This window comes from Culex pipiens, chromosome 3, assembly GCF_016801865.2.
Source record: "Culex pipiens pallens isolate TS chromosome 3, TS_CPP_V2, whole genome shotgun sequence".
Classification (NCBI taxonomy): domain Eukaryota; kingdom Metazoa; phylum Arthropoda; class Insecta; order Diptera; family Culicidae; genus Culex; species Culex pipiens.
In genome coordinates, this window is record NC_068939.1 from 5,947,639 (window position 1) to 5,963,729 (window position 16,091).

The window sequence follows — 16,091 nt, forward strand, 5'->3', positions numbered from 1 at the left end:
GAAGTTTGATGAGTCGCTTGAAAATTTTGATTCCTGAAACAAGGATTTGAGTCAGCAATAGATGAGAATCAAAAATAATTCTGAATTTACCTCTTGCATTTTACCGTTTTGCTGGTTCAGAAAGTCCCAGAATTTGGAACCGTAGGCTTTGTTTTGAGCATCGAGCCCGTCGCTGACGCCTTCCGGATTAACACATCGGAATCTGCACAATCAATTATTTTTGTTTTAATTATTTTTTAATTTTCCCTCATAAAAAAACTTTTCGTGGCGGTCTTTGAAAAAAATTGAACTGTCATCCAATTGCATAGCCTACTAGAACCAACACGAACTGCAGATGTCACCTTTGACATTTGATCAAAACGCACGACAAACGCTCGAAAATGGCAGGACACAATCGACATTGAGAGATAACGCTTCGAATCGCACGACCGCCGGACTTCAGTCTAACAGGGTGGTTTAAGAGAAATCTACGAAACAAAAAGCGTAACGCCACCGCGTCAAAAGAGGTTTCTCTGTATCAATGCCAAAAATATTATCGCGGGCGTCAATAATTAGAGTTCACGCGCGGTGATACGACCGCAAGATAATGATCGCATGACAGCCGCAGAACAAATTTTTGGCTGTTGTCAAAGGTTGCCTTGAGTTTTCAGCTCACTTTTTGGAAAATATTCAAAACAAATCAAGTCGACAGCCAAATCAACGTAGAATTTCAGTTCAATTTGCTGATTTTTACACTGCGGAAGTAAGGCGGCTATAATCTCCAATCAGTCACAGCGAAGGAGAAACGTGATTTTATCTCGCAATAAGCAATATTAAAATATCAAAATAAAAAAAAAAAAAAACAAAATAAATCTAAACCAATGAAAATTCAAAAAAAAATTAAAAAGTCTAAAATTTTGAAATAAGAAACATTAAATTTTGGTATTTGTAGAAAAATTAAACATTTCGTACTCGATTATGAAGTGTGCACCGTTAAAGAATAAATTTAACTGGAAAATTGCAGTTTCTCGATTTTTAAAAATTGTTTTCATCGAAATTTAGAAAAACGTGTATTTCGAAAAGCTCAGAAAGTTTTCTAAAATTTCTTATAAGATTTGTATAAGGAACATGACAACTGATTGTTCAATTCTCTATTCTCAATTTTTAAAAATAAAACTCTACGGAAAAAACAATCAAAGAAAAAATAAATAAATAAATCCGTTTAAAATATATTTTGGATTTCAAATAATTTCTCAAAAAAAAACTCAACACAACTTCATTTACCACTATTTATTTCGTCCACAATTCCACACTCTACAAAGCTTCATCTAACTGCTTCCACCGTGCATCTTCCGAAGTCCCTCGGCCAGCTGTTGCCGTTCAGCGGCGGCCTCTCGGTACGCGGCCAGTGCCAGATTCAGCTGCACCTTCTTCGTACAATGCTGCGCCACAAACTGTTCGATGACCGCGAGGTAGCGTGCGTCCTGACGCAGTTCTTCGACGGATTTCTGTTCCGGCTCAAAGAGGGCCGGTTCCGTGGCCAGAACGTGCTGTTTGAGCTCGTCGAGACCCTCGAATGCGCTGTCCGGGATTTGGTGGAGGGAATTGTGGAGGACGATGAGTTCCACGCCGTTGCGGAGGTAGTCCCGTTTGATCATGTCCAGGAGGAGGTCGTCCACGAGGCGGTGCCAGGCCAGGAAGAAGGTCAACGGGCCAAAGTGGCGCGTAGAACGGAGCGAATCGAACGCTTTGTGCTCGTTGACGTGCTGGTAGACGGTGGCGGTGATGTCGTGATACTCGGCCTCGTACGGTTCAAACTGGACGCAGGCCCGGTCCAGGACAAACTCGTAATCGCCGGCTTCAAGGAGTTTTCGAAGATTTCCGGCTTCAAACATCTTTGGCGTTCGAATGTGTCGTCCCTTGAGGGGGAAGTAAATCTGGTTGAGCCGTTTGCGCGTCTCGTAGTCCGCCTCCCGGAGCGTTCCGTCGGGCAACCGCTCGACGATGCTTCGTTTGCTGTTCTTGATGCCGTACGTAATGTCCGTGAAGACCATCTTCGCCTCGGAGAAACCCTTCAACGCGCCATCCTTGGACAGAACTTTGGGATTCTCCTGCATCACGTGCACCACCGGAGGCATCTGCAGGAGCCGTTCGGCGCGGCCAATCGATTGTCGCACTTCCTGGCGCAACTGCTCGTCGGTCATGAACTTGTACTCGACGGTGCTGTCCCGGACGGAGCGTTTTCGAAACACCCGATCCAGCTCAAGTCGGGTCATCGAGCGGAGCAGCTTCTGGACGTCATCGCGCATAAACACCGGTCCGGGATCTTTGTCTGATGGGGGAGAGAACGTTTTTGAAATGATTGAATTTTGAAGCAATCCGGCGACTCACCGTACGACAAGAAGTTCTTGGCAGAAGCGCTGCAAAACCATCGCGAGTACGGAAATGAATGGGTGCTTTTGAGAATCTCGTTTAGCAGGCGGCCACCGGCTGGAAGTTTCAACATTTTTAATTGGGAAAACTAGAGAAAAACACACTTAAAAATGGGAAAATTCGGCGAAAAACAATTTTCCTCCTCAAAAGTTACAAAACAACCTCGATCACATTTCCCGAGATCTGTCAAAAAGTTTGACAGCGCGCAGTGGCGTTACGTTTTGAAGGGGTGGCGTTACGTTTCCAATCAAAACATCAGACCACTTCCCAACAAAACAACAATCACCATGAACCGGCTGTTCGGTTCCACCGGAGCACTCCGGAACGTGTTCCTAAATCCCGCCCGCTTCCTGTCCGTCAAGCCCCCCGTCCCGGACGCGGACACCATCTTCGACAAGATCATCCGGAGGCAGATTCCGGCGGACATAATCTACGAAGACGAGCGCTGTTTGGCCTTCAACGACGTCTCGCCCCAAGGACCGGTCCACTTTTTGGTGATTCCGAAGCGGCGCATCGCCAAACTGGAGGACGGAACGGCGGCGGACGAGCCGATATTTGGCCACCTGATGCAGGTTGCGGGGGCGCTGGGGAAGGAGCGAGCTCCGGAGGGTTTCCGGATGGTGGTGAACAATGGCGAGCACGGATGTCAGTCGGTGTTTCATCTGCACCTGCACGTTATCGGCGGACGGCAGCTGGGATGGCCACCGGGATAAATTAGATAAATTAGTGGAAACTTCTTGATTAGATTGCTGGCTTAAAACTATTATTCGGCTACATATTGGTTTTGATAACATTAAGTTTAAATAAAGAATAAATTTGTTTGTAATAATCGACAAAAATTATTTTAAATCCAAAAATATATGGCATTAAAACAATCGAAATTTAAAATAAACACTTTTAAAAAAATGTACACATCCCAAAATTTTAGTTTTTAATTTTTCAAATCTTTTGATTTTAACATTTTTTATATTTGGTGAATTTCAATGTTTTTTGAGATTCTGATTTTTTTTAAATCTTAGATTTTTTTTTTTGCAATTAAACATCTTATATTTTAATAATTTTTATCTTTAATTCAATTTATATTAATTTTTTTTTCGATTTTTTTTAATTTTTGCTATTTATCTAGAATTTCAAAACTAATTTGTTTTTTTTTATTCTAGAAATCCCAAATTAAAAATGTTTGAATCATGATTTTTCAAATATTTAAATATTTGTATTTTTGAAAATTTCTGAACTTCTAAAATTTAATATTAAAACTGTTAAATTTTCTTTTTTTACTCAACTTTTTGTATTTTTTAATTCCTGATTTTTTTTTATTTACGACTTCTTTTACCTTTTTAAAAAAAAAATTTATTTTTTTATTTCTGATCAATTTGATTTTTTTTAATCTAAAAAATTTCGAATTTTTAATTTAGCAAAACAAAATTTCGAATTTCAAAATTTCGGAATTTCTAAAATTTAATAATCATTGTAATTTTCTTTTTTGTTTTATTTTTTATATTTTTAAATTCCTGAACTTTTCATTTTTTTTAATTTTTAAAAAATATTTGAAATTGGTATTGAAAATTTTGAACGTAATTTTTCGATTCGTTCCACGATCGAGATTTCTCGATAAATACCGAGTAGAATTTCAATCGTAATTTCTCGATGGTAATTACCATCTACTTAAGTCGTGAGTACGATCGAGTGCGAGTCGAGTGCATTAATCTTCACGCCTGTATAAAAAAAAACAAAAATAAAATTTAAAAATTACAAAATGTTTAAAAAAAATCGGAAAACAAAAAAAAATCTATGTAAGCCTAAAAATTAAAAAAAAATTACAAAAATAAAAAAAAATCTGAAAAAAAACAATTTTCTAATAAAATTTTTTTATTGAAATTAAAATAAAAACATAGATTCCATTCCATATAGTGTTGTGATTTTTTTTTTTTGTAATTTTTTGATGTATTAAAACCTAAATGTTTTTTTTTGTTTGTGTTGGTTTTTCAAGAATTGTTTTGAACTTTTGACTTTTGAGTCGCGCAAAATTATTTAAAAAAGTCTATTAAAAAAATCTAAAACGTATTCCTAATGTCGATTGAGATTTTTTTGGAAAATATGGCATACCAAATTATAAAATTTAATGTTGTTTGCAAAATCAAATTTAAAATGAAAAAAAAAATAAGACTTTTTTGATGTTTGGTTATTTTTTTTTCAATTTGAAAACATATTTTCGGATGTTCATTGTTCATTTATTTATTTATGGCAGCTTTAACCAACGTGGTCATTCGCTGCCCATATTTTCGGATGGTTCAGAAAACTTTCTAAAAAAACAATATGTATTATCCTTTTTGTGACTTTGTTAACTGGACTTGTTGCTTCTTAATTTTACAATTTTGTAATATGTTTTCTCAGTTCTAAATGTTTAGAATTTTCTGTTAAAAATTTCTCAACTTTTTCTTATAAAATTAAACATTCTAGATTAGGTATATTGTTTAAAGTATAGTCAACGAATTCAGTTATTTATTTGAAAATCTTTACCGTACTTAGAAATACAGTCGAAAATATTAAATCAAAAGACAAACTTATTGCTCAGACTTTGCCTCTTCTTCTTTCGGGACAGCCTCATCGTCCGGCTTCTTGACATCCTCCGCTAACGCAGCCGGTTCCGGTTCTTTCTGCGAACCTTCCTCGTCCTTTGCTGCATCTTTCTCCTCTTCCACTTCAGCAGCGACCGTTTCGCCAGACTCCTTCCCGTTCTGCTCCTCGGTCTTTTCCGCCCCGATCGATTCCTGCGACTTGGCGTCCTCGTCCTTCCGGGTGCAAATCTCCATCAGGTTGTACTTGCGCAGCTCGGAAAACTCCGGCACGACGCTGATCAGCGTCAGCCCTTTGATCACCTCGACGATCACCGCCAGCTCCGGGTGCTTCAGGTTGGCCTTGTTGCCCCGGTTCTTGGCGCTGATCATTTCCGCGAGCGCGTTGATCGTGCTCTCACGGTCCAGCCCGTTGTTGAACCGCCGGTTGAAGATGATCGCGAACGTTTTCGGTTCCTTGAGGAAGTATCGATCGAACAGCTTGCCGGCGCCGTCCATGATGTCCTTCAGGTTGGCCTTGGTGACCACTTCGATCGGCATTAGCCGCAGAATGTAGCGACTCTTTTGCTTCTTGGTTTCAGCCGCGTCCCGCAGGATCTTGAGCGCCAGTTCCGTCGGATCTTCCAGCACCGTCGTGATGAAGCAGACGTTCTTGGCGCCGGTGTCCACCGACTCGAACCGGAACTTTTTCTTCTCGCTTTTGGCCGCTTCGGCTTGCTTTTGCACCTGCACCGAAATGTCCTCCTCCTCGTCCTCTTCCGCGGCGCCTCCTTCGGCCGGTTGTTCCTTGGGCGGGGATTCGCCCACCTTGCCGTACAGATCGTCGGCGTACTCGTTCAGCAGCCGGAACGCGTCCCGGGTGCAGTCCCGCTCGCGCATGTTGCACGTCACCAGAAAGCCGCGCTGGCCCGCCTCCAGGTAGGCCGGTTTCTTCCGGTGATAATCCGCCGCCTTGGCATAGTAGTTTCGCTTGTCGGTTTTGCCCTTGTTGTGCTGCTGCTTGGTGGCGTCCATCCTGGGACGTTTCGCGTCGGTGGCCATTGAAGAACTGAGGCGGGTTTGTGGTCGGGTTCGGGTGGGAATCGTTTAACGGCGCGAGAACAATAGATTTCGGGGACTCTTTTGTCGAACGAAAGCAACAACGGCAAAATGTGCGCGCGTGTTGACGATGGTTTGTTTACAAATGAAGCGTAACGCCTGCTGTCAAAATGGATCAGCCTCTACTGTAACTGTCAAGCTTCTTTTCTGTCACAGTGAAAAGTGGTCCGTTCGCGAGTGGTTGATTGTCGCTATTTCGCTGTAAAAATCTCCTAAAAACAAGATTCCTGTGGCCAAGAACCGGTGCAACGGTTCCAACTCTTCATCTGATTAAGTAGAGCCGAGGAAAGGTGTGACTTTTAGACTTAGAAATTGTAATTCTAACGTAGAATTGCGTCAAGCAAAAATCGCAACTCAACGACCTGGAACGAAGCAGGAGGAGGAGGCAGATTCCGGGGACCAGAAGAGGCAACGGAGGGAGGCCAATTTTGCAAATTCGCTGTGTGTTTGATTCTTTCCCCCCCTTGTGCTCACAAACAAAACGGCCAATAATCGGCGCAAGTTTGAAGATTTGAAGTTCCTTCCTCATTCGCGTGAAGTCGGTCGTAAGGGAAGGTGCTTCTCCAAGTGGCGGCGATGACGACGATGAGAAGGCACTAAAACTGTTCGTTTTTTATGGTCCAAGGCCTAGGGGGCTTTATCTAGTGGCAGCGGTGCTAAAACAGGTTTTGCCAAATTTGAGAGGAGAAATTCACAAAAATTTGGCATAATTTAGCGATCGAGTCAAATTTGAAACCGAAAAAAGGTGCAGCAAACCTTCGAAAATGGCGCAATCAAAGCCGCTGAACCAGGTGTTCAGCTACCTGTCCTGGGTCCACGCAGTCTCCGGCGCTACGGTAATTAGTTGATGCAATTGTTTTTGTTCTTAAATTAATATAATCTCTTTTTGTCTCTCTTTTGTTAGGGAAGCGTAATTGCCATGTCTGCCTTCTACCCCCTGGACACGGTGCGTTCCCGGCTTCAGCGTAAGTATTTGCCCAAACGATGACCTTTGCGCCGGCGCAATATAATCAAGTACACCACACGACACCCCTTCGCTTCGTTCATTCGTCAGCTAAGTTAAGTGGCTTATCCACACGTTTTGCTTGGAAATTGCCTCGTTTTTTGCTTATGATGAAGAAGTGGTGTTTATTTAGCAGAGTATCAAAACGGCGCGTAGCGTCGCGTTATGTAATTGTAAACCTTTTTTTGAGAGTTAGATGAATGAAGAAATCAAGCTGCTTTTTGTTCTGGTTTGAATGCGCTGGGACTAATTGATTGCAAATCAGCGGCTTGTTTTTTTGTCGTTTAAAATACGGAACTAAAAATCTGCAACACAAGCAAGGTGATCGTTTTTTTTGTTTTGTATCTGCGGTAAACCTTCAAAATTAATAATGCTGATGCTGATCGATCGAAATCTTACTTGCGGTCAGATTAGATTGGCAAACCTGTCGAGTCAGTGTTGACCTTCGTAGCGTGGTGATGCAGATTTGAATTGGGTTTTCTGTCAGCGAAAATTTACGATTGCGATTTGTTCTTTTTAAATCTTTTTTTATGAGCGACTTTGGTTCCCGTGGAACAAGTTTTTAAAGAATGTACTTCCTGTCAAGAAAGGCCACAAAACAATCTTTTCAAAATTATTTTAAAATCCCGTTTTAAATTTTGGAAAAAAAAGCTTGAAACCGAGAGGAAGTCGGAGAAATCAGGAAATCGACAGACATTTTTTTGTTTAGTTTTTCAAATAAATTGAGATTTAGCAAATTTTAGCTACTTGGCCTTGGAATTTTTTTTCTCTTGAGTACTTTTTGAAATTTGCAGTATTTTTCATCTACAAAACAAGTTTTTATAATTTTTAAAACTATGTTTGAATGTATTTTTTCCGGGGTTTTTTTTTTTGTAAAATCCTTAAAATGTGGTTGTTTTTTCAGTTTCTTTTATGAACAAAAAACTAAGTCGAAACATTTCCCGGAATCAGACAAGAAGATTTTCGATGCCTGAAAAAAAATTACCAGGATTTTGTAAATATGTATTTTTTACAATTTATAAAAAAATAAAAAATAAAAATAATGTGTTATAAAAATGTATTATTGTTATCAAATTTAAAATAAAATCATTGAAAAAGCCTGCCTTCACATTTTAAAATTTAAAACGTATATTGTGGTAAAAAATAAGTTCAGAAACACAAAAAAAATCTAATGCTTCAAAATAGGATAATCCATATACCACATAGACACGTTTTTTTTTAATCTTAAATATGGTTATTCCAGAATAAAAAAAATCGGAAATTTTGAATTCATGAATTTTAAAATTTTAAAATCATAAAAATAAAATTAAAAAATTCAAGACTCGATATAATAAAATTGAATGTCCAAAATTGCCTCATAAAGCCGAATCTTTAAATGCTGAAAATTAAAAAAAGGATTTTGTTTTTGCTCAGAATGAATCAAAACAGAGGGAAAAGCCATAATAATTTTTCATGAGATCACAATTCTAGAAATTCGAAAATAAAAATAATAATATTCCAAAATGAAAAAAAAAGAAACACAATTAAAAGTCTTTTTATATTTTTATTTTTTTTTAGCTTTAAAATCCAAAAATACATATCTAAAGTTTTTTTTAAAAAAGGTCCAATAAACCAAATTTTTAGTATTTGCTTTTTGGGTGTTTTTAATAACCCAAGACAAAAAAAAAACCTTACTTTATCCACCTTTAGATGGTTGGTGCCTTCCTCACATCCATAAAGTGGATACACTACACGGCCTCAAAACAGTGTATAAATAACACTTCTTTTATCAAAATATCTAAGATCCGACCTAGATAAAGTGAATTAAAAACACTAAAGTACTTATAACTTTTGATAGGGTTGTCAGATCTTCAACGTTTTGGGCTCGTTGGAAAAGTCTTTTAAATACATTTCTGAAAATGTATAGCATGATGGGGTTTCTTATAAAAACCACCCTTTTTACAAACTTTGGAAGTTTAGATGAAATCGTTTTTCAGCATAACTTTTGATGTTTTATTTCTAAACTTCATAATATTAACTAGGGTCTTGTGGGACCCCAGGACGAATCGATTGAGACCAAAACGGTGCAAATCGGTTTAGCTAGTCCGGAGATAATCGTGTGCATATTTTACGGTGCACGGACTTACAGACATACACACGCACAGACATTTGTTCAGAATTTGATTCTGAGTCGATAGGTATACGTAAAGGTGGGTCTACGTGTTTCAATAAAGAAGTTCATTTTTAGAGTGATTTTATAGCCTTTCCTCATTGAGGTGAGGAAGGCAAAAATAGAAATCTACAAATTTCAAAAGTCCGCAATTATATTTTTTAAACGGTATTTTCAAATTCCAAGAATTCAAACATTTTATGAATAAAAAATAATAAAAATCATAAATTAAAAAAATACAATTTAAAAAAATCAAGAATACAAAGAAATAAAAAAAAATTTAAAATTCTAGGAATTAAAATTTGAAAATATAGGGTATAAAACACACTCATACCCAATAAAAGTTTCGTTTGAATTTAGATCCGGATAATCGGATCAAGAAATTTTTATTTTTGTCAAAATACCAACAATATGATTCCAACAATTCTCCAAAGTTATCTGATTTTTTTTGTAATTCAAGCTGGCGAGAAAAATTGTGGCATTTGCGAATTTTAGAATCTAGGCTGCAAATATTTAACCCTCTACTGCCCAAAGTTTGATTTTTCCCATATGCAGGAGTTCATTTTGAGCAACTTTTGTTCAACGAAAAATTTTACTAATCTTGTTCTATGTTTTTCTTTTTTAAATTTTAGTATTTTAATTTGCATTTCTCTTATGAGTTTGTGTTTGTTTTTGGCACAATTTAGCCTATTCTACTACCTCCAATCATTTCATTTTGCCTATCTATTTTTTTCATGATTTCAAGTCACTTTAAATTTTTCTTGTTTTTCACATGGCACCATTTTCATTTAAATTGTACAAAAATGCGTAGAGGCATATTCTGGGACACTAGAAAAATTAATGCATACTTCTTTTTACTTAAAATGTAGGAAATATTAGTAAAAAACACAGCCAAAGTTGACCCTAAAAAAAAATCCTTTTTAAAAACATTGGCAAAGTCACATAAAACAAGTTAATCTTTTAACCCATAAATTTTCTAAAATGTTAAGAGTTTTTCTTTCCAATGCTTTTTAAAGATCAAAAATTGGTTGAAAAATTGATTTTTGGCGATTTTTTAAATCGAAGCCCGTCTAAAGGCGGGGTTGGGTTGTAGAGGGTTAAAAGCTTTTGTCTCCTTAATCGGATCGAAAAATAAACCTCAAAATTTCAATGGAAATTTAAGTGCAGACAAATAAACATTTTTACCATGTTCGGGTTCGGACAATTCGTGCTTGCCATTTCATTAGGGCACATAACTTTTTAGACAAGAGTGTGTCCCTTTCACACCTTATGTAAACTGTCATTCGAGTGAAAGGGATACACTATTGTTTAAAAAAGTTATGTGCCCTTTTGAAATGTTAGGCTCCAATTCCCTTACCAGTTTATAGTTGCGCAAAATATCAATTTTAAAAAATCACATTTTGGATGTGTTCTCGATGACAACAAATTTCATGTTTTGAGCAATGGCGCAAGTTGGTCAAAATAAATTTGGCAGTGCTGCCAATTTTTCGCAATTTTTTTTAAACATGGAAAAAATTGAAAAAAAATCACTTAGAATTGATTTTTTGTTGATAATCAATTTTTTTTACCTTTAAAAGTGATGACCAAGCTTGACGATTCCTAAAAATATTTTTTTTTGCTTTGGTCCAATCTTCAACAAGTTTGAATCATATTTAGAGAAAAATTTCTAATCTCATTAAAAAGAAAAAAAAAAAAGCTTGGTCATACCTTTTAAAGGTGAAAAAGTTATGGAATTTCATTTAAAGTACTTTTCGATGGCAAATTTCGATTGCTTTCCCATGTTTTTTGAATTATCACTTTTTGGATAATTGGCAACACTGCCAAATGAATTTCGACCAACTCGTTTCATAGGTCAAAATATGCCATTTTCGCTATTAGCATACCCAAAAAAGTTAAAAGGACTTAATAAAAATAAGTTAAGAATAAAAAACGTTACATAATCCACCTTTAGGTGGTTGGTGCCTTCCTCTCATTTATAGAGTGATTCCAACCCCCCAAAAGTGTCCACATGGTTTATGGATTGCCCCTAACGTGATCGCAGCACCAAATAAGTCCTAACAAAAATAAGTGATGAGTAAAAATAGACTGCCTCCATACTTTTTGTCAAAAATTTAAATACACCGCCGTGGGGAAATAGATTGAGGTTATGTAATTTCAGAGCATTTTTTAAACTGCTTGTAATTTTAGATAGGTAAGTCAGATCTTGAAAATTCTTAATCCACAAGAAAGGTCATTTCAGAATCTTTCTAAAAATATATAATATGGCAGGTTTCCATACAAAAACCACCCTTTTTTGCAAATTGTGATATTTATATGCAGCAGTTTTTTTAAAAATAACTTTTGATGTGCTTTACTAAATCTTATAAATTTCAATAGGGACTTATGAGGCGAATGAGGCCAATACGGTCAAATTCGGTTCAGCCAGTGACGAGATATTCCAGTGACATTGATTCGGTACACATGTCTACATACAGCTGGTGATTCCGAGTCAATATGTATAAATGACGGTAGGTCTAGGAGGTCTAAATAAAAAGTTCATTTTTCGAGTGATTTTATAGCCTTTCCTCAGTAAGGTGAGGAAGGCAAAAATACCCAAAAAAGTGATTTTTCATAAATGTTTTTTTTGCGTAATACATTTTTTGTGTGAGAAAAGACGTATTCAAAAAATGGTATTTTTTTTAGAGAAATCCACAACTTTGTCGAAGGCACCAAATCGATCGAAAAAAATGTGTGTATGGAAAGCTGCCAAAATTGTATGAAAACTTGTATGGACGAACTAATGATGCAAAATGTTTTCTTTAAATTAACTGTTGTTTAATTTTATTAAATTTTTTTTATATCTTTCTATAAAATTTGTGTTTTACAAAACAAAATGTAAGAATTATTTAATGCACATTTTTTTATGCATTTTCTCGAAAACGAAGACTTAAGACAAATTTAGAATTAAATTTAATTCTCGAAGATAACTTAATCCAAGCTGCATGCAGTCGGGGTGGTGTCTTAAGTCTTAAAGCGGCTATCTACAAAAATGCACTCACCTCTTATCTCACTCGACAACAGTTTCTAAATCGCTTTTTTTGTTCTCCTCTCCCCACCACAGTGGAAGAACCCGAGCGTCGCAAAGCCCTCAGCACATGGGAAGTCCTGAAGCAGTTAATCGCCGAGGAAGGCTTCAACACGCTGTACCGTGGCATTGTGCCCGTCCTGCAGAGCCTGTGCATCTCCAACTTTGTGTACTTTTACACGTTCCACAGCATGAAGGCGCTCCGGGCGGCAGCCGACGTCACTCCGTCGGCCCTGTCCGACCTGCTGCTCGGTTCGCTGGCCGGAGTGGTGAACGTGTTTTCGACGACCCCCTTCTGGGTGGTCAACACCCGGCTAAAGATGAAGGGTTTGGGCCATCGGGTCAAGGACAATTCGACGCATTACGATAACCTGCTGGACGGACTGATGTACATTGGACGGACGGAGGGCGCCAAGGGGCTGTGGGCCGGGGCACTGCCATCGCTGCTGCTGGTCACCAATCCGGCGATCCAGTTCATGGTGTACGAATCGCTGAAGCGTCGCTTGCTCGCCGACGGAGGCCGCAACGTTTCGTCCGTGACGTTCTTCGCGATCGGTGCCGTGGCCAAGGCCGTTGCGACCGTGCTCACGTACCCGCTGCAGGTCATCCAGACCAAGTTGCGCCACGGCAACACGGACAAGAGTCTGGATCTGCCGCCGGACACGGACATGCTGCAGATGCTGCTGGTCATGCTGAAGAAGCAGGGCCTGGCGGGGCTGTTCCGTGGGTTGGAGGCCAAACTGCTGCAGACGGTGCTGACGGCGGCGCTCATGTTCATGACGTACGAAAAGATTGCGCGCTTTGTCACGACGCTGCTGGTGAGGGGCAGCGGACCCCGCAAGTGATGGAGGTAGCTCTCTTAGAATTCTTCAGTAGTTGAAGCAGGGCATTAACAAAACCATTTATTATTGTGTGTATTACAAAAGCAAACTTTCCATTCTATCTACACAACCTTCAATCTAGTCCCGCAAAGCACACAAAAACATTCCAACAAAAGCTATTTATTTTACTTTTCTACAAAAAACTGAGCACGCTCTAGGCGCAAAGACGAAGAAAATGTGGTGATTTTAGCACGTAAGCGTTTCTGCGAAACCAAATGGAATAAGTTATTTAAGTTTAAAAAAAGTGGAATGGTGTATTTTTCTTCTCTTATTTGTTTTAATTCTAACAACAAAAAATAAAACTGTTTCGGTGCAGTTTAATACGGTAGCTGAGCTAGGCGTACGGTAGAACAATAAAATATGCATTTTTATTATTTGGTAAATTATTACGGGAGTGAGATAATCAGCAAAAATAATGACAATGGAAATAGGCTGGTAAAGTAATTGATTTGCTTAGGGAAGAGGCAGGAACAAACGAGGAAAGGGTTTAAAATTTAGAAAAGTTTGCATGGAAGTGAAAAGGGTAGCGCAATAAAATTCTTGTATCTTTATGAGGTGCGACATGATTATTTTGTGATCCGAAATTTCCTTCTAAGTAACCCGATGTTCTCGCCAAAATTTCACATCGGATAATCGACATCACGACATGACTCCAAAAATGCCCAAAAGCGATCTGATTTTTTTTTTATCTAAAATTGTGACCGAAATGGCGTCATTTCGATACTGTGACATTTTCGTGTTGATTATTGCAGTCAATCGGATTTTCTCGACTCATGATCGAGATATCACGATCTTAATTTGTCAACGGAAAATCTTGATTTATCAGGATAAGCAGCTTCTTAAAAAAAAAATCAAACATTCCAAAAACTAAAAATTCAAAACCTAAAAAAATCAAAAGATTTGCTGATTTAAAATTTAAATTTTAGAGATATTTAATTTGTTTTCTAAATTCTTGATGTTTTTTTTTTCATTTCCCAATTTGCTTACTATTTTTATTTTGATTTTGTTCGATCTTTTTAAAATTTTAAAATTGTTGATTGAAATTTCTACTAAAAAAATCAAATGTGTTGAGAATCAAACATTTTTAAATTTTTAGAGCTTTTTGAATTTACTGAAATTTTTATTTTTTTTCCAAATTTTAGAATAATTAAATTTGAATTTCTCGATCTGCTATCGATATCTAGTTCAAAAAAAAAAAAACGAAGTTGACTTTATAGCTGTCGGCCACCATTGCTAGTACCAACCACTAGTGTCTTCCTTTTTATCTACAAGGACTTCGCCGCCCTGGGCTCCTAAGTGTATGAAAGTATGGCACGGAGCGACGGCGCCGAATACCCATATTTACACAAAGAATTTTAGAGCGCCCGCCGCGGGATTCGAACCGGCGACCTCTGGATTGGAGTCCAGTGCGCGGTCCGATTGATCCACACGGGCGGGACAATCTCGTTCAAAGCTTGTTTAAAAAAAAAAAAAACAAAAAAAAGGTAAAAAAAAAATTAAGAAGTTAAAAATTTTGAGAACTAATTTTAAAATTTTAGAGATTATGTTTTTCAATTCTAAATGTTTTATTTTTTTATTTCCCTATTTTCTAAAAAAATATTTTGTTTTAGTTTAAGCTTTTTTTAAACACTAAAAAAAAATTTAAAAAAAACATTAAATTAAGGGTGCACAGCAACGAAGGAAGTTGTTATCTTCTTATTCCAAAATTGTCAAACTTACAGACCCAATCCTGCAACAACGGAATTGTAAAATTGGTCAAACTTTGTTGTAAATTACTTTGTGGGCAGTACTTGAGGGGATGAAAAAAAAAAATATGTCGATAATACCCGTAGTTTTGAAGATACTAAAATGTCTGTAACGAAAATCTGGGTGCAAAAGCTCTGGTTGATGTGCACCGTTAACGGCTGATTTTTTAATAAGAAAACTTTAAGATTACGCTTTAAATTTTAGAGATCTTTAACTTGTTTTTAATTCTTAATGTTTTATTTTTGATTTCCCAAATTTCAAAATTTTTAAAACTTTTAAAATTTATTGAAATTCTTAATTTTTTTGATTTTTGTTCAATTTAGCTTTGTTTTGAAATTTCCACCTACAAAAAAATAAATTTGTTGGGTCCATACATTAAATTTCTGGAGCGTATTCAATTCATTTCCATTGAGTCGTGATTTATCATGATGGGTCGCTTGTTTTACAAATATAAAAAAAATTCAAGCATTCCAAAAATTTTGTTCAAACTTTTTAGTTTTTTATAATTGTTGATTGTTTTTATTTAACTTAATTTTGAAATTTTCGCTTTAAACAAAATTAAATGTGTTGAGATTCGTTCTGCTATCGATTGTTATCGTGGTCAAAGCTTGTTTTAAAAAGTAAAATTCAAAACTTAAAAAAATAAGAAGTTAAAAATTTTAAGATTTAAGTTTAAAAAAAAAAATATCGAAATATTTTATATTTTTAGGAAAACCAATTTAAAAAAATGAACTTTTTTAAAACATAAAAAAATCAAAACTTAATAAATTAAGATGTTGAAAATTTTTAAGATTACGATTAAAATTTTAGAAATCTTATTTTTTTTTAAATTTGGAATGTTTGTTTTTATTTCTCAAATATCTTAAATTTTTTTGTAAAGATTTTTCATTTTGTTTGAACTTTTTCAATTTTTTGTAATTTTTAAAGTTTTTGATTTATGTTTAATTTATCTTTTTTTTTTTTCAAAATTTCCACTTGAAAAAATAAATAAGTTGCATACATTTTCAAATTTCTGGAGCGTTTTCAATTTACTGAAATTTTTTATATTTGTTTTTTTTTTCAAATTTATTTTTTGAATTATTGAATTTCAATTTCTCGATATGCTATCGACTGTTATCGTGTTCAAAGTTTGTTTTGTAAATATAGAAAAATAAAATTGAAA

General features: G+C 36.4%; 4 protein-coding genes across 4 annotated transcripts; 2 read left to right on the forward strand and 2 right to left on the reverse strand.

The window, feature by feature from the left end:
- Positions 1-1,254: 1,254 nt before the first annotated feature.
- On the reverse strand, positions 1,255-2,599 carry LOC120421752 (28S ribosomal protein S22, mitochondrial). Its single transcript, XM_039585025.2, has 2 exons — positions 2,371-2,599; positions 1,255-2,311 (listed from the first exon to the last, which is right to left on the reverse strand). Exons 1-2 carry the CDS (start codon positions 2,483-2,485, stop codon positions 1,308-1,310), a joined length of 1,119 nt encoding a protein of 372 aa, XP_039440959.1. The 5' UTR covers positions 2,486-2,599; the 3' UTR covers positions 1,255-1,307.
- A 45-nt stretch (positions 2,600-2,644) lies between these two features.
- Positions 2,645-3,300, forward strand: LOC120421753 (uncharacterized HIT-like protein Synpcc7942_1390). The gene has a single exon (XM_039585026.2). It carries the CDS (start codon positions 2,700-2,702, stop codon positions 3,123-3,125), a length of 426 nt encoding a protein of 141 aa, XP_039440960.1. The 5' UTR covers positions 2,645-2,699; the 3' UTR covers positions 3,126-3,300.
- A 1,580-nt stretch (positions 3,301-4,880) lies between these two features.
- On the reverse strand, positions 4,881-6,168 carry LOC120421757 (THUMP domain-containing protein 1 homolog). Its single transcript, XM_039585030.2, has one exon. The coding sequence runs from the start codon at positions 6,027-6,029 to the stop codon at positions 4,977-4,979; it is 1,053 nt and encodes a 350-aa protein (XP_039440964.1). The 5' UTR covers positions 6,030-6,168; the 3' UTR covers positions 4,881-4,976.
- Positions 6,169-6,292: 124 nt separating this feature from the next.
- Positions 6,293-13,485, forward strand: LOC120421750 (peroxisomal membrane protein PMP34). The gene is made up of 3 exons (XM_039585024.2): positions 6,293-6,922; positions 6,991-7,051; positions 12,339-13,485. The coding sequence occupies exons 1-3, from the start codon at positions 6,851-6,853 to the stop codon at positions 13,145-13,147; spliced, it is 942 nt and encodes a 313-aa protein (XP_039440958.1). The 5' UTR covers positions 6,293-6,850; the 3' UTR covers positions 13,148-13,485.
- Positions 13,486-16,091: the final 2,606 nt, after the last annotated feature.

Excerpts from the sequence above, each read along its gene's own strand:
- LOC120421753 (XM_039585026.2), top strand. The coding sequence starts at position 2,700 with ATGAACCGGCTGTTCGGTTCCACCGGAGCACTCCGGAACGTGTTCCTA.
- LOC120421752 (XM_039585025.2), bottom strand. The coding sequence starts at position 2,485 with ATGTTGAAACTTCCAGCCGGTGGCCGCCTGCTAAACGAGATTCTCAAA. Across the intron at positions 2,312-2,370 it reads CAAGAACTTCTTGTCGTACG|ACAAAGATCCCGGACCGGTG; the intron begins GTGAGTCGCCGG and ends CTCCCCCATCAG.
- LOC120421750 (XM_039585024.2), top strand. The coding sequence starts at position 6,851 with ATGGCGCAATCAAAGCCGCTGAACCAGGTGTTCAGCTACCTGTCCTGG. Across the intron at positions 6,923-6,990 it reads ACGCAGTCTCCGGCGCTACG|GGAAGCGTAATTGCCATGTC; the intron begins GTAATTAGTTGA and ends CTCTTTTGTTAG. Across the intron at positions 7,052-12,338 it reads GGTGCGTTCCCGGCTTCAGC|TGGAAGAACCCGAGCGTCGC; the intron begins GTAAGTATTTGC and ends TCCCCACCACAG.
- LOC120421757 (XM_039585030.2), bottom strand. The coding sequence starts at position 6,029 with ATGGCCACCGACGCGAAACGTCCCAGGATGGACGCCACCAAGCAGCAG.